This window comes from Cavia porcellus, unplaced genomic scaffold, assembly GCF_034190915.1.
Source record: "Cavia porcellus strain 051 isolate PalLab524CR breed Dunkin Hartley unplaced genomic scaffold, mCavPor4.1 scaffold_5, whole genome shotgun sequence".
Taxonomy (NCBI): Eukaryota; Metazoa; Chordata; class Mammalia; order Rodentia; family Caviidae; genus Cavia; species Cavia porcellus.
Window position 1 is genome coordinate 24527229 of NW_026947488.1, and position 23992 is coordinate 24551220.

Consider the following 23992-nt stretch of genomic DNA (forward strand, 5'->3'; position numbering starts at 1 on the left):
GTAATTATATATCTTTTAAACTTGTTTTGAAAATAGATTAATCATTGTCTAATGAGTGAATACAAAAATGAATACAGAGGGCTACGGATTTAGCTAAGTGGCATACGGGCCTGCCTGGCAAGTGCAAGGTCATGAGTGCGATCCCCAGTACAAAAAAAAAAAAAAAAAAGAATGCAGAGATTCCTGCATGTCAGAAGGAAAATATGTATATGCCTCTGAAGAAATAATTGGAAGAAAGAAGAGAAAAGGTGTATGGTTGAAACAGTTAAAAGAACTTATCTCTTCCCCCTGAGTATAGATAGAGAGCATCCCCTGTAGCAAGATAGTCTTGAACAAGAAGTGTAGTACATAACTCTTACTTTCTTTTTGATTGATTCACTAATTCCAGGCTTAGATTAAGACATCAGTAGAGTCACAACAACTTTACTCATAGCTTCTGATGGACCTGTTAAACATAATTCTGATTGTACTAAATCACAAGGCTGTGGCTACTGCTTAAACTACTTAGAGAGTGGAAGAAGCCAAAACTATGACCCAACATACTGATTTTTGCTTTTGCTTTTCTTTTTCTCAGGTGCTGTGTATTAGATAGGATTATGAGACAGAAAACAACTAGATTAGTACATTTTTTTGTTTGTTTTTTTGTACCAGGAATCAAACTCACGACCTTGCACTTGTGAGGCAGCAGCTTGTGCCACTGACCTATATCTTTGGCTCCAGGACTACTTTTTAAATTTAGTGCTTTCCTCATTCTGTCACTCAGCTTCTACTTTCTCGTTTTTTTTTTTTTTTTAATGGGTACCAGGGATCAAACTCACAACTGTGCGCTTGCAAGGCAGGCGCTTATGCCACTGAGCTAAGTCCCCAGACCTACTTTTTTCTTAATATGTTGTTCCTTTAAGGTGAACTATCATAATTTCCACATTTTATTGTCTTATTTCACATTTAATGACTTATTTCACATTTTGTACCTCTCTCTCCCATTAGATTTGATATTCCATGAGGGCAGAGGCCATGTTATTCACTACTAGATCTTTAGTGCCTAGCAAATGAACGAGTGAATCTGATTTATTATTTTATAATACATTTCAAACTGTTTTAAATTTTTGTGTTTTTTAGATATGCAACCATTGTCTCCAATTTTGATCCATGAACGCTACAGTTCTCCTACTGCTGGGAGTGCTAAGAGAAGACTTTTTGAAGAGGATCCACCAAAGGAAATGCTTATGGACAAGAATATGACAGAAGGAACAAAGTTGAAAATTGCTCCCTCTTCAAGCATCACTGCTGAAAATATATCAATTTCACCTGGGCAGACTCTTCTAACAATGACCACAACCACAGTAGCAGGGACAGCAGGACATCAAGTTACAATTCCATTACATGGTAACATTTTGAAGCACTTAATTCATATTTTTTCTGAGTTAGATGAAATTTCAGGAATTGTCTTTTTTTTTTTTTTTTTTGTCTTTTTCATTTTTATCGGTACCAGGGATCGAACTCACGACTGCCTGCTTGCAAGGCAGGCGCTTATGCCACTGAGCTAAATCTCAGCCCCGAGAAACTGTCTTAACTGAAATGCATCACATGTTCTTTCTAACTTACATTTTTTTTTTTTTTAACCTGAACCTCCCTTTCTGTTTTTGTTTTTGTCCTTGTTTTTGTTTTGGTACTGGGAATTGAACCTAGGACCTTGTACTTGCCAAGCAGGCACTGTGCTGCTGAGCTATCCCCCGTGCCCCTTCCATTTATTTGAGCAGTTTTAGATTCATAGCAAAATCGAAAAGATAGTAGAAATTTTCTATACATTCCCTGTCATTACTCCGACCCCACCATCACCCTACAGTAAAGTGGTACATTCATTACAGTTGATGAAATACATTGACACATCATTGTCCAAAGCCCTTAGTTTACAGTAAGCTTCACTCTTAGCATCATACATTTTATGTATTTTGATAATATCTAATGAAGTATATATTCCATTGCAGTATTATACTGAATAATTATACTTCCTCTAAAATTTCTTGTTGTAACTTATGCTGATTGTTAAATTTTCACTTTGTGTAAACTTTCTGCAATGTTTGTTAGAACTTACTTTGTTATCTGAATTTTACAAATGAGGGAACTAAACAAGAATTTTGTGTTTTAAAAGGTATTAAAAATACCTTTAAGTGCTCAAAACAGAACAAAATGCTTCTTTAAAAATGAAGTGTAAGTCGGGCATGGTGGCACACCTGTAATCCCAGCACTTCGGGGGCTGAGGCAGGAGGATCATTGCAAGTTCGAAACTAGCCTCGGCTACAAAATGAGCTCAAAGGCAGCTCAGCTGCATAATGAAACCCTGTCTCAAAAATAAAGAAATAAAAATAAAATTAAAGCAAAAAACACCATAAGCTCATACAAAATAGAGAACAAAATTTTCTTTTTGTTAAAATCAAATTAATTATAAATTTATCAAAACAAAAAAGACTATTCTTGTTTTAGGAAAGTAGTAGAAAACAAGCATTCAACCCTAATTGAGAGTTCCTATTTTGTAATCTTCCTCTTCTTTCCTAACATATGCCTATGCCAGGCACAGTGATATATATATATATATATAGTTGATAAAATATATATAATTAAAAACTTCCCTGGAACACATGCAACTCTTTCTGTAACTAAGAAATCTTCCTTGTACATTTAGGTGTTGCGAATGATGCTGGGGAGATCACACTGATTCCTATTGCCATGAATACAACTCAGGAATCCAAAATTGACAGTCCCATATCACTCACTGCACAGTCATTAATTGGTGCTTCTCCAAAACAAACCTGTTTGTCTAAAGCACAAGAGATTCATCTGACTGGAATAAAACCAAAGAGAACTGGGTCCTTAGCACTATTTTACAGAAAGGTATGTATATCTTTAATATCTGAAAAGAAGTCTTAATCGCCACAAGAAAAATTAACAGAGAGCTGCTTTGGCCTTTTTCTTTCTCCTTTAATTTTAGTTTAGTTCGTGTATTGCATAAAAAGTATAACAAAATTTACCATGTTAACCATTTTTGTTTGTTTGTCTTATAGTTCTTGAGATTAAACATATTAGGGAAACACTCTGCCACTGAGTTAAACCCCATCTCTTTTTTATTTTTCAGTTTTGAGACAGGATCTCACTAAGTTGTCCAGCCAAAACTCAGACTCTATTTATTTATTTATTTATTTTTGGTACCAGGTATCAAACTCATGACTTTGTGCTTGCCAGGCAGGCCTTTATGCCACGAAGCTAAACCCACAGCCCCTACCCTCAGACTTTTAATCCTCCTGCCTTTACCTTGTGAGTAATTGGGATTACAGATATGTACTACTATGCTGGCTCATTTTAACCATTTTTAAATGTACAATTTAGAGTTAAAAGTATCCACATTTTGGTACAACTATTACCACCACTCATCTCTGGAACTTTGTAGTCTTCCCACATTGAAATTTTTTACTTAGTGGATAGTAATCCTCCATTTCTTCCTTTCCCCAACCCCTGGCAACCACCATTCCATTTTTTTCTATGAATTTTCTGGACTATATCTCTCATATGAGAATTGGGGATATGGCTAGGTATAAGAGATTTGCCTAGCATGCTTAAAGCCTGGATTTGAACCCCAACAGTACAAACGGGGAGGTGTACCATGTGTAAGTAAATACTGATGCTGTACAAGTTCCCGTTTTCAATTCTTTTACCTCAGGTTTAGATTTTCATTTCCCTGATGATCACTGATGGTAAGCATCTTTTCATGACCTGTTGGTTATCTGTATATCTTTGCAAAAAATGTCTATTGAAGTATTTTGCCCATTTTTAAATTGGGTTTTTGTAGAGTTGTAGGAGTTCTTTATTCTACAAATTAATCTCTCACCAGATACAAGATTTTCAGGTTTTTTTCCCATTTTGTGAGTTATCTTTTTACTTTGCTCACGATGGCTTTTGACATGTAAAAGTTTTGAATTTTAACAAAGTTAATTTGTCTGGGATAAGAGAGTTGTTAGGCTTGTGCCCAGTATCTCCTGCATGCTAGGCAAGTGCTGTACCACTGAGTTAGATCACCAACCCCAACCCTTTCTCTTTTTGAAACAGTATCCTGCTAAATTGCCCATCCTGGCATCAAACTTTCAGTTTTCTGTCTCAGCCTCCTGAGTAGTGAGGATTATTCACTCCTGATTATCTACTACTATGCCCAACATAAGTATTTTGACTATTGATCTTTTCTTTTTTTAAAATTTATTTATTTATTTATTTTTGTGCCAGAAATTGAATTCAAGACTATTCTTGCCAGGCTGGTGCTGTGCTGTTGACCTATATTTTTGGCACTAAGTATTGATTTTCTATTCTGCAGCTTTACTGAATTTTAGCTCTGCAAGTTTTATATATTCCAGAATTTTGGTTTTTTTTAATTTTCTACACAGAAAATCTTGTCATCTGGAAACAGAGATTTTTACTCCCCCCCCCCAATTTGGATGTCTTTTATTTCTTTTTCTTGCTTAATTGCTCAGGCTAGGACTTCCAATACTATGTTAAATGTATTACTTATACTACTTATATTACTCCTTATCTTAATAGAAGGGCTTTCAATCTATCTTGTTTGTTTGCCTTTTTTTTATGTAATTTTTTTTTTTTTTTTAATCAGTACCAGGGATCGAACTCACGACTGCCTGCTTGCAAGGCAGGCGCTTATGCTGCTGAGCTAAACCCCCAGCCCCTTGTTTGCCTTTTTTTGAGACAGAGTCTCATTATGCAGTTTAGGCTGGCCTGAGCTCACTTTATAGCCCAGGCTGGTCTTGAATTTCAGTGATCTTCCTGTCTCAACCCCTTACCCCCACCCAAGTGCTTGGGTTACAGGTATATGCCACCACACCCGTCCTTTCATTTTGAATATAATGTTAGCTGTGGATTTTTCCTGTATACCCTTTTATTATGTTAAGGTAGTTTCCTTCTTTTTTTTGTTTTTTGTTTTTTTGTTTTTTTCGTTTTTATCGGTACTAGGAATCAAACTCAAGACTGTCTGCTTGCAAGGCAGGCACTTATGCCACTGAGCTAAATCCCCAGCCCCTGTAGTTTCCTTCTTTAAAAAACATATTGAGTGTTTTTAGCCATTAAAAAGATTATTTTAATTTTGTGAAATCTTTCTTCTATTTCCCTTGAAATAGATAGATAGATAAATAGATTTTTTTTTTCCTTTTATTCTTTTAATGAGTGTTATACAGATTGATTTTTCTTAAGTCAAGTTATTCCAGTCTTCCAGGAATAAATCCTGTTTGGTCATGTATAATCCTCTTACCATATTCTTGAATTTGATTTGCTAGTATTTGAGGATTTCTGTACCCATGTCATAAGAGTTAATAGTGTATAATTGTTTTTCTTTATCTGGCTCTAGTATCAGATAATGCACTTATAGCCTTTTAATGAATGTATATGACCTCTACATAGAACATTATGATCAGGCTGGGGGTTTAGCTCAGCTGCATAAGCACAGCCCCAGCAAGCATGAGGTTGTAAGTTTTATCCCTGATACCAAAAAAAAAAGAGAACATTCTGATCTTGGTGAGTTACTTTTGAACCTGAGCTCATGTCATAAGATTCCATTTTTAGATCTAATTTATATTTCCTGCCAAGATGCAATTAAGTAGTTAAGAATGTCCTAGAATTTACTGGAAATCCATTATAATATGTTGATTAGAATGGAGTTCAGTGTGGGACAAGTATGTCCTGTTTTTCATGGATAAAGTTAAACTGTTAAAAAACCGTTTTAAAAATTAGTGCTAGGGATATAGCTCAGTGGCACAGTGCCTGCCTGGCAAGTGTGGGTCATTAGTTTGGTACAAAAAAAAAAAAAATCAAAAACATTAAAAAGGGACAGGGATATAGCTCAGCAGCATAAGTGCCTGCCTAGCAAGTATAAGATTCTGAGTTTGATTCTTAATACCAAAAAACAAAGTAAAAAACCCCTAATACAGAAGTTTTTCCTCATTCCCTCTTTCTATTAACTCCTTCTGCATTCTGTGTCTATTGATCTATTTTAAATATGCATTAGTTTCAACTCATATAAAGACTGTATATATAGTCTCAGGACATTGAACTGAATTTACTCTAATGTTCTTAAACAACAACAAGGGAGCCAGGCGTGGTGGCTCATTCCTGTAATCCCAGCGATCAGACAGCTGAAGCAGGAGGATCACTGCAAGTTTGAGACCAGCATAGGCTACAAAGTGAGATCAAGGCCAGCCAGAACTGCATAGAGACCCTATCTCAAAAAAGACAAAAGTAAAATAAAATAAAATAAATATATTTTCCTTAAAAAATTCGGTCCCCAGTACCGATTTAAAAAAAAAGAACCAACAACAAGGGAAAGTAATAAAATAAATAAATGAATGAATGAATAAAACTGCACCTCACTTAAAATGCTTTTAAATTGATTTTCTTTCTTTTCTTTTCTTTTCTTTTTTTCCTTTGGTACCAGAAATGGAACTCAGGACCTCACCCTTGCCAGACAGGCCCTGTGCTGCTGAGTTGTATTCTCAGCCCTTAAATTGCTTTTTTGGTCCTGGGGATCTAATTGAGGACCTTGCACTTGCCAAGAAGACGCTTGTATTGCTGAGTACAAGCCCTTAAATTGGTTTTCTTTTTCTTTTTTCTTTTTTTTTTTTTTTTTTTTTGGTACCAGGGATCAGATTCACGACCTCACACTTGCCAGGTAGACACTTAAGCCACTGAGCTAAATCTCTAGCTTAAATTAGTTTTCTGGTGAGCATTTTGTTTGGTTTATATTCTTTTGCTATAGCAGTAAACTAGTGCTATAAAACAGAAATTTTAAGTAATTTAATATATCGACAACCTAAGTAATTTTTAATCCAGATCAGAAACTCCATGTTCATGATAAGACATAAATTTGAGAGATTATTTACTTTATGTTTTCATATCAACATGTTGTTTTATACCTCAGGTCTATCATTTGGCAAGTGTACGCTTACGTGATTTATGTTTAAAACTGGATGTTTCAAATGATTTACGAAGGAAGATATGGACATGTTTTGAATTCACTTTAGTTCACTGCCCTGATTTAATGAAAAACAGACATTTGGATCAGCTCCTCCTTTGTGCCTTTTACATTATGGCAAAGGTAATGTAATGGGAGAAGTCTTTGCTTTAGTTACCTTATTTGAAGCAGCAAATCAAAATCTATTGAACTTGATCCTTAGTTTTCCTTTAGTGTAGCAAGTCAATAGTGTCTACCATCATTAAGTAATAATTTCAAACTTCGGTGTTCCCTGTACTTTTCCATTAGCTTCATAATCAGCTTTTCCATTTCTTAATTAAGAATTTTTTTTTTCTTATTGGTACTCGAGATCGAATTCATGACCTTGTGCTTGGCAGGCAGGTGCTTATACCACTGAGCTAATCCCCAGCCTAAGTTTTCCCATTTCTTAAGAATAAGTTGGTTAAGGCTGGGGATTTAGCTCAGCGGCATAAGCACCTGCCTTGTGAGCAGGCGGTCGTGAGTTCGATACCCGGTACCAATAAAAGTGAAAAAGACAAAAAATAAATAAAAATAAGAATATGTTGGTTGCTGGACATGGTGGTGCCTTCCTATAATCCCTGCAACTCAGGAAGCTGAGGTAGGGAGAGTGCCACAAGTTTGATGCTAGCCTGGGACAAAAGTGAGTTTAAGTCTAGCCTAAACTGCATAGGGAAACCCTGTTTCAAAAAAAAAAAAAGAAAATGCATTGGTCATAAATGAGTTGATAAATGTGAATAATAACATTTCTACCCCTACTCCATGACATCTGATATGGTAATCGTCTTACTTTTCTCATTACTGAGACAAAATAAGTACCTGGCACCCAAAGTTAAAGAGCAAAGGTTTGTTTAGCTCACAATTTGTAAAAGTTTTTTTTTTGGTCAGTACCGGGGATTGAACTCATGACCGCCTGCTTGCAAGGCAGGTGCTTATCCCGCTGAGCTAAATCCCCACCCCCAATTTGTAAAAGTTTTAATCCATAATACACTGGCTCCAAGACAGAGTGGCTTAGCAGCGGGGCAACCATTAATGGTGTAGTGGAACGGAGCCAAAGAAACAGGAAAGGAAGACAAGCCTTTCTGTCCCTTATATTGTATGTAGGCTACCCATCATAGGGCAGATATAGCACTCACACGCTTATCCTAGCCAAAACTGTACCAAGCCAGTCAGTGGACTGATTTACTAATCAGATGCCTTTAATCCCAGCATCACACACTCCGCTACCTCTGAAAAAAGCCCTTTAGCCTCATGAGGCTTTAAGGGGACATCTAAACATAAACCATAACAATAACTTAAAGTAGAATGATCTTTACATGTTAGGTGTTGGGAGCCGCAGCCCCGAGCCCGGTCGCCTCACTTGGCGGACGTGAGGCCTGTAGTAAAGAGTGAGGCCTGAGGTAGATTACCCCTCCCATCGAATATGTTAGTTTCCTGCTTACCGCGTAAACAACCCGCTCAACAATATAGTCTGCCTGGCAACTGATGATGTTAGCCAATCAGCTTGCCTTGCTTACTTTAACATGATTGGACACTGTACCCGTATATATACCGGTGCCACCCCTGGGCGGAAGTAGAAGCCAGGTAGAAGCCCGGAAGTAGAAGCCCAAAAGGAGCCGCGGAGAGCGGACCGGTAGAGGCTTTGGGGCAGGCTGAAGCACAAAAGGAGCCGCGGGGAGCGGACCAAAGGAGGCTTCAGCTGGGAGAACCCAGGGCAGGCTGTACGGAGAAGGAAAATAAAAAGAAAAGGTTGTCCACTACCAGACTTTGTCGTGTGTCCTTCCTGCCGGCCGGGAGCGGACATCGACAGTTAGGTAAATAACTGAACCCCAGAATGGAAAGTAATTTGACCAAAGTTAAAATAACAAATGACCAAAAAATAATAATAATAAACGATAACTTAAGATCTCCTCACTCATCTGGTATAAGAACTTTTTCTTCTTTTTTTTTTTATTGGTACCGGGGATCAAACTCACGACCGCCTGCTTGCAAGGCAGGTGCTTATGCCGCTGAACTAAATCCCCAGGCCTGTGGTATAAGAACTTCTGTCCTGTATTGCCTTCCAATGATTTATTGTGCTGCCTCAAAAATCTTATTTTCAGTTGCTATACCATGTTGTAAGTGATAAGGTAGCATATTTTGCCTATTTAAAAAACTCTGATACACCTGAAGAAATCATTTGCAACTTTTGTTTTTGATTTTCTTTGTTGTCTTTTCAAGACAGAATTGACTATGCAGTTCAGGCTGGTCTTGAACTCATTTTGTAGCCCAGGCTGGCCTCAGTTTTGCAGTAATCTGCCTGCCTCATTCTCCCAAGTGCAGGGATTACAACAGACATGTGCCACGACACCCAGCCATTTGCAATTTTTGCCTTACTGTTATTAGCCTAATTGGCAGTCCTAATAGATCCATACAGTTTTTTGTTGTTGTTGTTGTTGTTTTTGTCTTTTTCCTTTTTATCTGTACCAGGGATCGAACTCACGACTGCCTGCTTGCAAGGCAGGTGCTTATGCCGCTGAGCTAAATCCCCAGCCCCCTGTCCATACAGTTTTTGTTTGCTTTTTTGTTTTTCTTTTCAATACAGGGTCTCATTATGTAGTCAAGGCTGGCTTCAGAATTGCAGTGATCTTCCTACCTCTGTCTCTAGCATGCTAGGATTATAGACATGCACCACCACTCCCAAACCATACAGTTCTAAACCTGATTTTAACTTTTTGAGGCAAAGTACATGTTTTCAGATTCCTTATAACCCCTCTTCTGTGATGCCTCTTTAAAAATTTCTATGCATAAAAGTTAAAAATGGAAACAAAGGTTTTGTGAATAAGGAAGAGAAAAAAGGTTGAAGAGAGTGAAGCGGAATGGGGAACAAAAGAAGAATCTAAATATGTACAGGTACAGATTTCCTACAGTGAATGTGATCATTATGTTTATTGGAAGTATACCAATAAAATTAATTTTAAAAAATAAAAACATCTACCTGGCGTGGTGGCACACTCCTGTAATCCCAGCACTTGGGAGGCTGAGGCACAAGGATTGTTGCAAGTTCGAGACCATCCTGGGCTACACAGTGAACCCAAGGTCAGCCTGAACTACATAGTGAGACCCTGTCTCAAAAAGACAAAAAAATACAATAAAAAAATAATCTCTGTACAAACTAGGTCTTAATACATGTTATTAATTAATCATTTGTGTTCCAGAAAATTGTCAGAGTTGAGGTTTTTCGCATTTCCAGCTCATCTTTTTGAGAATGGGTTTAGTGCTAATGGACGGAGAAGCAGAAACAGGAGTAATTTAACTGAACTTTGTAACAGACAAAACAAAAAATTCCTTTTGGATCAGTAATCCATTTACTTTCTTTGGACTACAGTTATGACTTTTGTCTAATAGTAGAAATCCTATAGCTTCTCCTGAAATGTTAAAAACCTATTCCTATAAAAATCTCTTACTTGTACTGTGAATCACTGCAAGATATTGTCCTTCAGTACGTGGTTAATTTTATTTTAAATAAGTACTTAAAACTAACAAAACTGGAGACTGCAGGAGATTCAGCAGGTCTGAGTTTTCTTCTAGCATTCCTTTTTTTATCATTCTTTTTAAACAGAAATACATTTTCAGTAGAATTTACCATAGCAATTTCATTCCTTTTTGATTAATGAAACTGAGGCTCTACAGGCTACAAAGCTTTAATTTTAAAAGTAGTAAAAATCATAAATGTTAGTGGTTTTTAGTTATGGGCTGGCCTGGGTTAAATGGCTTTCTGCAAGGCTACTCTCAGTGCCATTCTATAATTGAAGTTTTTGTTCAGAGCCATTTTTCTTTCAAACTACATTTGATAAATGTAGTTTTTATTTTCCTTAGGTAACAAAAGAAGAAAGAACTTTTCAAGAAATAATGAAAAGTTACAGGAATCAGCCCCAAGCTAATAGTCATGTGAGTTACAATGTTTCTCCTACTGTCCAGAAATAGATTTGTACTATTTCTCTACTGACAAGTGATTGTCAGTAGAACAAAAAGTAAACTATCTTTATACCTTTTAACTTTACTGTACTTTTCTAGTTTAATGGCTACCATTAAACTCAAGAGATAGTTCATTAAAGGATGGTTTCACATGAAAGCCAGAAATCTGCCTGATTCTGATTCACCCATATTCCTGCATACACTCATAAGTTCCACCATTCTATGTGTTTATTTGCTGAAAGAAGATAATTTTACTAGAAAATATAGTGAAAGGTATGTACAATAGTAATGTTCTTTAATTGTATGAAAGTTAATCTTCTGATGATATTTAAATCCAATGAAATTTGAGAATTTATGCACTTTACTACAGTATCTTGTGCTATCTGAAAAGTCTTAATGTTTGCATCTTTATATAGATGTTAAATGTCTCTGATTTTTTTTTTAAAGAGGATAAAACCAAGGAAAATAAAACAATAAAACCAATCAAAATAAACTAGTATAAGTGATACAGGACTTCAAAACTTTACAAAATCAACAAGTTACCATAATGCCTTTTGTATTCAAAATAGCTACAGATACCTTCAGACATAGTAAATTTCAAACAGAACAGAATAGAGCAGAAACAATAAAAACAAAACAGTGAATGAAATAAAGGACTTCAAAATAAACTAAGAGTAAATCCAAAATGGCTACCATAATATATCTTGCTAACTTTTAAGTAACTGCTCATGCCATCAGATTTAACATAATCAAACAAAATAAAAGAAGATAAAGCCCAACCCAAGAAAACAATAATGGTTTTCAGGCTGGGATCACCTCCTGGTGTGGCCTGGTTCTCTCCCCCAGCAGTCCACAAATGCGCTGACTTACAGAGAGAGGCTTGAGTGTGGCTATCCCCACTTCAGGAGCAGCCTGCATATGGTGCTGATTTCCAGGTGGGGATCAATTCCTTCTCTGACAACTTGTTATAATAGCTGAGGTGAGAATCTTGTCATGGAAATGTAAAATATTGGCATAATATTCTGGCTCATAGTAAGCATTTAATAAATATTTCCTTTGCATTGTTAGTGTTGGAGCTGAAGGATATGAACAGGTTGCCTTAAAGCTTTGACCACTTCAGAACCTTGTTGCTCTGCTCTTAGGGAGTATAATGACCTCTTCTGTGTCTCTGGATGTCATAGACAGATATCAGACGTAGGACAAGTAGTCAAATCTCCTCCTAAGACAGCCCCAAAATAGATTGACTTCTTTCTTTAATCCCCAAAATGTACCAATAATGAGCAGAATAGAGACATTTGGAGAGAAAATTGAGGCATTTTGAAATCCTGTAACAAAACAAACAAACAAACAAACAAAATATCCTGTGACACAGTAAGAGTTTCTGGACTTCCTCAGGGAAAATCCTTCAGGATCAGAGTCTAGAGAGGTCCATACTGTCTCTAAAGACCATTAAGGTGACATCAGTATCAATCAAACCTGGGACAAGCCACTCCTTCCTAAATATCCTCTCAATACCAGTAACCTATATGATGAAGTAGAATGGATCATGCTTTTGTAGGTATTGTGGCAGTTGGAAAGAGTTTAGGGGCAGAGAGGGGAAAATGTTTTCATATGATCCCAAAAAGTAAATGGTAATGGGGTAGGACCAGCCCAATGAGACCAAATTATTCTTATGTAAGAAATTAAGAGGAGGACTGAATTCAAGTCTTTGAGGTTGCCTTAGTTTGGTACTACCTGCTCATCAGTCATTCTTTTTCAGTCATTCTTTTTAGTAAACTAAGTGACATTTTAAGTAATAGGCTCTTCCTAGTGTTCCCTATTCCAACACTAGGATTTTACCCTTATCACTCATATGACATACGTTTTTAATTAGCTTGATTTTGCATAACTTCTGCCTCTTTATGGCTCAACAATCCTTTTTTTCCCTCTTTAACCTATAGGTATATAGAAGTGTTCTTTTGAAAAGTATTCCAAGAGAAATTGTGACATATAATAATGAGATAAGTGGTGATTTTGAAATGACAGATGGTGGTAAGTGACTCAATTTAACGTGTTATGTATAGTGTACTTTTGATTACATAATACAGCATATCAGGAAACAGAATTGTGAGGTAGGCGGGTTAGACAGTATGCATGTGGGTTTTTTGGTTTTATGTTTTTGTTTGTCTTTTTGACGCAGGGTCTCACTATGCAGTTCAGGCTGACGTTGAGCTCACTTTGTAGCCCAGTCTGGTCTTGAACTTGCAATAATCCTCCTGCCTCAGCCTCCTAAGTGCTGGGATTATAGGCATGCACCACCATGCCTGGCTCTACATGTGGGGTTTTTAAAAAGTGTTTTGTTTGAGTACTGTAAGTTAAACCAGGGCCTTGAGCTATATCCTTACTCCTTTTTGAGGCAGGGTCACACTAAGTTACTCAAATAGGACTTGAACTTCCAGTCCTCTTCACAGCCTCTCAACAGCTGGGATACTGAGATAACAGGCATGGACCACCACACCTGGCTCAAATGTTTTAAAAAAGAAAGAAGTTTGAAATAAAAAGAGGCAGGTCTTTCCATAGAACTAGTTTACTCATTTATATTAATAAAGCACATAAGACATTTAATTAAATATAAAAATCTGTATTACAGATAGCTATCAGTGAGCTCTGTGAGGAGACAATTACAAAGATGTCCTGTTCATAAGTATATAGGGCAGTTGTCATCAGTCTATGGCATGTGTGCATCAGCAGGCTGTTTGCTAATCACTGCAAGCTCTAAAAGGCTTACCACTGATACAGGTGATTCTGCCATTACATGTCAGTCCAGACCCTATTGTTACAATCATGGTAAAACTTCAGATAATAATCTTTTTTTCAAATAAAGGAAAATCAAATAATATTCATATGCCTCATTTGCCCATTTCTTTTCTTTTCAGTTACTTCTTGTGGCAGTAGGAATCAAAGCCAGAATCTCATCCATGCTAAGCAAGCACTCTATCACTGAGCCACACTCTAATCTCATATATTTAATATGTATATATGTGTACATGTATGTGTATGTACCATATTTAGTTATTTAATCTCACTATGTAGGCTTCCAGTTGAACCCAACTTTGCCATTATAGTTTATTCTTAGATCTATATCCTTAGGAAAAATTCCTAGAGAAAATTCATGTCCAAGGCCCTTTTTTTTTTTTTTTTCTGGTTCTAGGGATTGAACTCACAACCTTGCACTTGCCAAGCAGCTGCTTAGGCTGCTGAGCTAAATCCCTGACCCAAAGGCCATTTTTTTGTTTGCTTTTTTTTTATAGAAGTACTAGGGATTAAACCCAGAATTTAAGCATGCTAGGAAGATACTACAGCACTGAGCTATACCCACAGCCCTTTTAAATTGCACAAATATCCATGATCATTATAGCTTCTACTGGGATCTAACTTACAAGATTTCACCCACTAGAAAGATTCTTTGATAATCTTTTACAAACTGACTCCTTTAAGGTTATATAGGCCACAAGCTTTTTGTGTAAGTAAATTATTTCTGAGCCATAAGTAGTACATAAGATGGTAAACTGGACAAAATACCAAAAGATTCCTTTCTGTGTTTTTCAGGCATGTTCTTTACCTATCTTTGGTGGTTTTTTTATCCTACAAAAATCAAGGATTAGAGTTTAATTGGGAAATTCTCTTTCTCTTCCCTGTTGTGTTTTCTGTATGAGAAACTAACTTCCAGCAAGTGTCTGGAATATAGGAATCAATGAAGTTTAGAAAGCACAAGTAATCTCAAACTAGACTCTGTCTGAAAAAAAAAGGAAAGCACAAGTAAGCAAAAAGGTACAGTAATAGGAGCACAGTTTCTTTTCCTTTTTTTTTTTTTTTTTTTTGGTGCTAGGGATTGAACTCATGATCTCACACTTGCCAGGCAGTTGCTTATGCCACTGAGCTAAATTCCTGGCCCCCACAATTTCTTTTTGATATGTACTGCCAAAGAAATTTGAGATGAGATGAGTCAGAGTCAGCTACTCACTGTACAACCTAAAGGATTAAGATCAAATTTAGCTATACGTACATTTATTAATTTATTAACAGGCAAACAAAAGCCTGTCTTACAGATCATGCACAGTAGTGCTGGCATGGAACAGACATAGTATCTAGTGATAATGGTCTCAGGGAAACCATAAGTTAGGTTCTAATTCCCAGAGCTTAGGTGCTATGATGTGAACTTGTACAAATCAAAGAACACCTCTTTGGGAAGGACAGCTTTCCAAATTTGTTGGTTCTATCAACAAATTCATACTTAGGTATAAAATAATTACTATTTAGGGAAGCTGTGAGGGATCTGGTGCTACATGCCTGAGGTCAGGCTTCTTCCACACTGTGTGGGGATCAGTTCCTCAGAGCTTGGTGGATGCTCAAAGAGAATTTCTGTTAAACGTTCCCTTAGAATCTGGATCAGATATTTTAAGTATCTTCAAAAGAGATGGGCTCAGGGATGGGGATTTAGCTCAGCGGCATAAGTGTCTGCCTTGCAAGCAGGCAGTCGTGAGTTCGATTCCCGTTACTGATAAAAAAAAAAAAAGAAAAAAAAACCAAAACAACAACAACAAAAAACAATGATGTTTGTATGCTCACAACTTTAGCTGGAATGTATCTAACATCAGAGGATTGTTTTGCTACTCACAAAGCAGGTGGTTTTTTCCTTTTTAAATAAATTTACAGTCTGGTCAGTCAAAAAATAAAATTAAATAATTGCTATTTAAATATCACACTTGAGCTGGGTGTGGTGGTACACATCTGTAATTCTAGCACTTGGGAGGCTGATGCAGAAGAAGCATCATGAGTTGAGACCAACCTGGGATACATCATGAGTTCAAGTCCACCCTGATCTATGTAGCAATGCACTTTCAGAAAAACAAACACAAAAAAATTAGGTGTAGGGAAGCAGAGTTCCCTACCTTCTGAGGGAAATAACACTATGCACACACAAAGCTTGATCACATTCTCTTTTCCAGTCTTCCCTAAGTTCCATGTCTTAAAATATGTGTGATAAAATAATTACTAGGCACCCTGAGATTTTGCTTTTGAGAATGTTAAGGTTCTTGATGAACTGGAAAGGTAAAGATCTTTCTCGTACATAGAGGAGAACAGACATCTATTATGAAATGAAAAGATAGCTAAGAAAAATCATGTTTAGTTAGAATCCAGGGTCTCAGAGAGCTTTTAATGTTTTAGTTTAAACAAAATGTAGCATCTTATTTTGGGTAAATATTAACAACTGGAGTTAGAATAACAGAAATATAGACTATATTCTCTACTTTAAAAAATTTCTAATCCTTGCCAGGCATGGTGGCACCCATCTGTAATCCCTGTATGTGGGAGGGTGAGGCAGGAGAATCACTGCCATTTTGAGGCCATCCTGGGCTACATAGTAAGTGGAAGGCCAGCCTGGACTACAGAGGGAGACCTTGTCTCAAAAAAAAAAAAAAAATCTAATTCAAAATGGATGTTAAATAATTGTAGTTGATTCATATGATGAGATTAATATAAACAGTTATTATCAAGTATTTTAGTCCATTTTCTGTTGCTGTAACAGAATACCTGAGATTAGTTGAAGGTTGACAGCACACTTCTCATGAAGGTCTTTTTGGTGTGGAGGATTCTGCAAATTCTTAAAGCAGTGCACAGGATATCATGTAGCAAAAGCAGCACATACACGAGATACCCAAACCGACTTTGATAACAGACCTACTCTTGAGAACAATTCATTCATTAATCCTTGAGTGGGCTAACCCATCATGACAACCAAGTCTTCATGACCTGATCACCTCTGTTTTTCTTTCTTTTCTTTTTGGCTGAGGATTGAACCCAGGCCTCTAGTACTACTTAGTCAGTATTCAATTTCCATTGATTTCTTAAAGATCCTATCTGATCTGGTCTCTTAAAACTTCACAGTAGAGGGGCTGGGGATTTAGCTCAGTGGCATAACCACCTGCCTTGCAAGCAGACGGTCGTGAGTTCGATCCCTGGTACCGATAAAAATGAAAAAGACAAAAAAAAAAATTCACAGTAGAGATGATACTTCAAAATGAGTTTTGGTGGGTACACTCAAACCATAGCACTAAGCCAGCATGCTTTGAAATAGTGTTCCTCAGGATGGTAGTGCTGTGTAACTGATAGAGAAAGAGAAACTATGCATAAAAATGAGGAAATGGGGTCAGGGATTTCAATGGCGCAACACCTACATGGCAGGCATAAGATTCTGAGTTTGATTTCTGATACCCACCCACAAATGAGGAAACTGTGACATTAAAATGAGCCACCCTCAGTATTTCTCAGAACCCTTTATTTCTTTTAAAGAGAATAAAACCAAGCAAAATAAGACAGAATAAAGCCAATTAAAGTAAAACAGTGTGATATAGGACTTCAACACAAGATAATAGGAAATCAACAATGATTATCATAATGCCTCTTTGTTGTCTTCCAAATAGCTGCCCATATCCTCAGACATAGTAAAAATCAAACAAAACAGAACAGAATAGAACCAATAAAAGCAAAACAATGAACATAATAAAGGACTTAAAAACAAGATAATAGTAAATCCAAAATGGTTACCATAATATATCTTGTTATCTTTGAAATGGCTGCCCATGCCATTGGATATAATAAAACCAAACTAGACAAAACAGAATAAAACCCAACCCAACAAAATAATGAGAATGATACAGGACTTTAAAACAAGATGATAGGGAATAACAGTAGCTACCACCTTCAGAAGGAGATTCCCCTATAGATGCTGCGTTCCATATTGTTACCCTCTGAATAAATGATCAAACTACTGGCTTTAGGCTTACAAAGTCAGGGAAGCACACTAAACACTAAAGTGTTAAGTTGTATTTTACATCAATAGCTACCATCACACCCTGTGTTTCTTGAGATCTGCTCTTTGCTTACTGGGGTAGGGGGTGGGGGTGGGGGAATACTTCTTGTCTCCCAGTCCATGCACTAGAAAGAGCTGGCATCTGGCTCTCCGTCAAGCAGCACACTCATGGTGCCAACTCACAGGGAGAGCTTGCTTCTTGTTGAGTTCTTGTTCTCTTCCCCCACAGTCCACGAATGGTGCTGACTCACAGGAAAGGTTGCTGTCTGGTCCTCCCCACCAATGGGCTGCACATGATGCCAGCTCACAGGGAGGACTTGCTTCTTATTGACTTTTTGTTCTTTTTCCCCTACACTCTGTGAATCGCACCAACTCACAGGAAAAGGCTGGCATCTCATCAGAGCCTTCATTATAACATGCATTCTGACTTTCCAGTATAATATACAGCACTTCCTTAACTTGATTAACTACACTGATTCCCCTCTCTCAAGGTCTTTCAAAAATACCAAGGATGAAAGAAAGATCCAGATTGGGGGATATAGCTTCCCATAGATAATTTGTCTAGGATACATGAGGCCCTGAGCTTGATCCCTAGCATCATGGAGAGAAAAAAGACATCCAAATTAAGACTGATAGTTTATGGAGTTTCCCTACAACTACTAAACCCATGTACAATGTTTGAGTTTTCTGCTTTTTGTAAGGTGAAGGCATGTGTCCACCCATGTTCTCAATGTTTGCAGTACAACATGTTGAAATGAGAAAGTTTTTTCATATGCTGAATTTTAATTGATAGTGACTTTATTACCTCCCTAAACAGGTGATTCTTTTATGTACAAAGATTATAGTTTATAATACTGTTCCCCAAAAAAGAGTGGAGTGAAACTCTGCCCAGATTTAGAAGCTATCCCAGTATGACAGAAATAAATAGGAATCTGTGGATCCAACCTGTCATTTTACAAGTCAGAGTAGTAACTAAACACTAAGCACAAGGGTTCCTGCTGTGGCTAGGAAAATAACATTTTGTTTTGTTTTGTTGTTTTTCAAGACAGGGTTTCTCCTTGTATTTCTGGCTGGCCTACAACTCACTGTGTATCCTGGGCTGGCCTCAAACTCACAGAAATCTTTATGCTTCAGTCTCAGGTGTGCTGGGATTACAAGCATGTATGACCATACTCAGCTTAGGAATATAAGACTCTTGGGACACCTGCCATTTACCATTATTGCAGGAAGATAAAGACAAACAACTTACTGCTTTTTCCTTGATTTATCTTTTAGTCTTTCCACCTTTTTCAAAGAGCCAATAAGAATACCTGCAGGCACTTTTGTTATCTGAAACTCAAGAGTTTGCCATTGCCACCTACACTGTGGAGCTTAGCTACACCCCAACCAGGGACAGTACCCCTTTAAGGGTCACCAATGACAATGAGCTGAAAAGCTTTGGTTGGAAAACAAGCTTGCTGAAGTGGTACCTAAGGAAAACAGCATCAAGTTCAGTTCACATGCTTGCATTTCTCTAGATTGCAATTTGATTTCTACACAATGTAGTGGGCTGCGGAACTCACTCTAAAAATGTTTTTGTTAAGGATTTGTGATTTTTTTTTTTTACATACCAAGTTCTTATTGAAGTACACTTACCACAACACTGAATTCTTTTTAACAGACTTGGAAGAGACCATAAAAACACCTGACTGTTCTAGTGGGCCAGTGAAAGAAGAAAGAGGTGACCTTATCAAATTTTACAATACAATATATGTAGGAAGAGTGAAGTCATTTGCATTGAAATATGACCTGTCAAATCAGGACCATATGGTACATTTTAAGTTTTACTACTTTATTATATCTACATAGTTGATTAGTTTGAATGTTTTTTTCTACATAAATGTTTCATAATTTAAAGCTGCATTAGTGCTTTACCTAGGAGAATACATACTAGAAATTAATTAGTAACTTAGAGATTAACTACTAACTTAGAGATTAGTCATAATACAACAGAAATAGGAAGTCATGGGAATTTTATTTATTCTGTAATTTTATTGCTAGGATTATATATTTGTATGGAGAAGAACTAAATGAGAACATATATATATCAGCAATTTTGTGTATATTTCTGTTGTTTTTGCTTTGTTTATTAGATTATGAGATAAGTGAGTGGGGGTTTCAATATAAAGAAAAAGAAAGAAAGTAACCCTAGAGGTAATAGAGGTAATACTAAGAAATTTTTATGCAGTTTGGCAATTGTAGCAGACCTGAGAAAATGTTATGAGTAAGCTAGTTTCCAGGAAACCAGAATTTAGCTATAAAAGAGGCTTTATTGAGAGCCACATCCATCTAACCTGTAACCATGTGTGTGTATCTGTATGTGTGTCTACATTTCTGTCTGTGTCACTTTCAAGAAGTATAGTCTGTAGCTAGCCTCAGAAGCCATATTTATCCTACACCATTAATTTACCTTTCTGTGTCATGTGCTTTGCTATGAATATCTTTACTATCAGTTGAAAATAATTTTATTAGCTTCAAATGAAGATGATGTTAAGGACCCTCTCCACTTATGCTGTTTCTGTCATAGAGAATATTAAAGTAAAATGAAATCCCTTCCCTAATTATTTCTAAATCTTTTGCATTTCAATACTATTCTATTTACATGTTTGTTTCATATCAAAGTCAACCTTCAGGCTGTTTCTATTTTCTCTTCATTACTTTCATTACTCTGTGTGTATACGTGTGTGTGTGTGTGTGTGTGTGTGTGTGTGTGTGTGTAGAGAAATTCTTATTGTAAATGTTAGCGCATTGCTTGTTCTTTATTCCTACTTTGTTTTTGGTGCTGGAGATTGAGCATGTAGCCTCTTGTGTATTGTGCTCCCATTTTAGCATTTAGCTACATCCTACTTTGAAGCATGCATATGAGGGCTATCGTGTTCTGGTGACTTCCTGGAATTTTTACTAATTAAAAAATCTCCTGGAAAGGAAATCCAAGAAAATAAATTCTAGTTTATCTGTTAATAATTGTTGAAAACATATAATGGCTCATTCTTTGCTTTTTTCAACCATAAACAAGTTCTTACAATATAATTAACTCCTAGGTGGGAGATACAATAAAAGTAAAAATATGATGGATTTTTTTTAAAAAACAAAAACAGGGGCTGGGGATTTAGCTCAGTGGCATAAGCGCCTGCCTTGCAAGCAGGCAGTCATGAGATCGATCCCTGGTACCGATAAAAATGAAAAAGACAAAATAAAATTATGAAAAAACAAAAACAAAAATTTTTATCTTAAAATTTGATTTTTTTAGATGGATGCTCCACCACTGTCTCCTTTTCCACATATTAAGCAACAGACAGGCTCACCACGCCGCATTTCCCAGCAGCATTCCATTTATGTTTCCCCACACAAGAATGGGTCTAGCCTCACACCAAGGAGCGCGCTGTTGTACAAGTTCAATGGCAGCCCTTCTAAGGTAAGATGCACACAGACTTTACTCCAAAAGAGTTTTGTACATATATGTATTAAAAGCTGGATTATAAGATCATGGGTATGGCTCAGTGGCATAACACCTGCCTGGCAAGCGAGAGGTCCTGAGTTCAATTCCCAGTACCAAGCTGGATTATAATACAGATTTTCAAATAACACTACAAATTGGATTTTCAGTGACTTTCCAAAAATTTGAATTTTAGACTACTGACTTATAATCATTAATCTTTCTTTTTTTTCTAAAGTTACTAATAAAATATAAACTATTAGTTTTAGCATGTTTTCTGTAATCAAGAGTCAAGCAGGTATGTTTGTTAAGTCTCTACAAGCCAGGATTGGTATTGGTATGTGATAGGTCTGAGGAAGGGGGGAGAGGGAAGGACTGCCCGGTGGTGGTGGCTAAAAAGATAAGAAGTATAAAATATAAATAACCTTTATTTCGGGAATGCAGGGAGAAACACCCCCGGCCCCCAGGGCGTGGCATCTCCATCCTGGGGCCAGCGATCTCTCCCTCAAACACGTGGAGTGAGGCACATAAGTAGCCTTGGTCTGGGGTGGACCCCAAGGGGCATTAGGGATGTACAGGTAGCCCATTGGTCTTAGTTTGGCGCCAGAGGTAGGTTTCTAAGGTGGGGGTATAGAGTTACAGGTAAATCTCTAGGGGCGGGGGAGGCAGGAGCTCCCTAATTCCAGCTGAGTCTTTTTCTGGTTATAGTGTCTAGTCTGGGCCAGCAATCCCTTTCAGTATGAACTAGAAGAATTTCCCTGAATGCAGTGGCCACTCCCTACCTCTTAAGTTTGCTGCTGAGTTCCATAGGTGCCCATTGTGTTCTTACATACATGAGCAAGAAAATTGATTATGATTTAGACCTGTGTTTCTTCCTCATAGAAAATAGTTTCCTGTAAGAATATGTGGAAGAGATTGTTTCATGGGATCAAAGATTGGACCAGTTACTTATAAAACCATTCATGAGTTATACTTGTTAAGATACATGTTACACAGATCTGCTGAAAACTTGCTACTCAGAGTGTGGTTTATAAACAAGTACATCAGCCTTACCTGACAAATTGTTAGAAACACGGAATCACAGGCCTCATACCAGCACTGCTAAATATGATCCTGCATTTTAACAGGATCCCCAACAATTAGTAAAGACATTAAAAAGCATCACTCTGAAGAAGAGGATCTCAGACTTTATAGAAGTATCAGAATCATTGGGAAGACCCAAAGAAACATGCATTATGTCAGGCGCTGTGGCACATACCTTTTTTCTCAATTACTTGAGAGGGCCTGGCTTGTGCAATTTAGTGAAACCCTACCTCAAAATAAAATAAACAGGGTTCCTAAGGTGGCTAAATAGTAGAGTGCCCCTGGATTTGATCCCCAGTACCACCACTAAAAATACTGGATTCTTCCCCAGCCCTAGAGTGTCTTTGTGTGTGTGTGACCTCACACTTGCCAGGCAGGCACTTAAGCCACTGAGCTAAATCCCGGGCACCTCCTAGAATGTCTTGATTCAGAAAGTAGAGCTTGAGGTTTGAGAATTGTGTTTCTATAAGTTCCTAAATGCTTCTGCTACTTCTGATTTAGGAACTACAGCAACTAAGATAAGATTAATCCATCTTTTTTTTTTTTCCAAATCCATTGTATTCAAAGTTAAAAAGAAAAAAAAATATGACGAGAAATTTCAAAACACATCAATTGGTGCAACAATGATACATACGCTGCGCACTGTCATCCCCAAATCCCAGAACACATGACATCTGAATTCAATTGTCCAAATCTTTCTCTTCAGTAAACTCAGAGAAGTCAGTAGTATAACTATATGCATACATAGATACATCTTTTTTCTTTTAGCTTGTCACACTAAGAAACAATACGACATTTACACACGTGTAGTATTTATTTCACTAATGAGTATGTTCTCAAGCTGCATCCACTTAACTATAAAAGTGTTCAATTTATCCTTCTTTATGCCTGAGTAAAAAATACCACATCGTCTTTAATCCATACCTCAGTTGATGGGTGTTTAGGTTGTTTCCAAGATCTGGCTATTATAAACTGTGCTGCTTTAAACATGGTACACGTATATCACTGTGGTACGATGTTTTTAATTCTTTTAGGAAGATATCCAGAAGGGGAATGGTTGGATTGAATGGGACCTCCAATCCTAGCTTTTTGAAGAATCTCCACACTAGGGGCTGGGGATTTAGCTCAGCGGCATAAGCACCTGCCTTGCAAGCAGGCGGTCCTGAGTTTGATCCCTGGTACTGAGAAAAAAACAAAAAAAGAAAAAAGAATCTCCACACTGATTTCTATAGTTGGCTGCACCAGTCTGCATTCCCACCAGCAGTGGAAGAAACTTCCTTTTTCCTCATGGCCCCTCCAGCATTTGTTATTGCTTGATTTCTTGATACTAGCCGATCTTTTCAGGGTGAGGTGAAATCTCAGTGTGGTTTTAATTTGCGTCTCTCAGATGACCAGTGCTATTGAACATTTTTTCACATATTTATTTGCTGTTTGTATTCTTCTGAGAAGTGTATATTCATCTCAGATGTGATTTTTGGACTGGGTCTTTAAATCTGGGAGGACTGATTTTTTTATTTTGTTTTGTTTTTAGTTCTTTATGTGTTCTCCATAGTAATCCTTTGTCTGAGGAACAGCTGGAAAACATTTT

At 37.1% G+C, this 23992-nt stretch overlaps 1 protein-coding gene across 3 annotated transcripts in view; it reads left to right on the forward strand.

Annotated features, from left to right (window-relative positions):
* The window catches only part of Rbl1 (RB transcriptional corepressor like 1), a 95300-nt gene that overhangs the window by 62192 nt on the left and 9116 nt on the right, over positions 1 to 23992 (forward strand). The window contains exons 15-21 of one of the 3 annotated variants that reach the window (XM_063248382.1): positions 1120 to 1386; positions 2684 to 2892; positions 6965 to 7141; positions 10895 to 10966; positions 12934 to 13024; positions 19507 to 19655; positions 21136 to 21300. In XM_063248382.1, coding sequence (XP_063104452.1) covers positions 1120 to 1386; positions 2684 to 2892; positions 6965 to 7141; positions 10895 to 10966; positions 12934 to 13024; positions 19507 to 19655; positions 21136 to 21300 — 1130 coding nt within the window. The other 2 variants (XM_063248383.1, XM_063248384.1) reach the window with 2 other exon arrangements.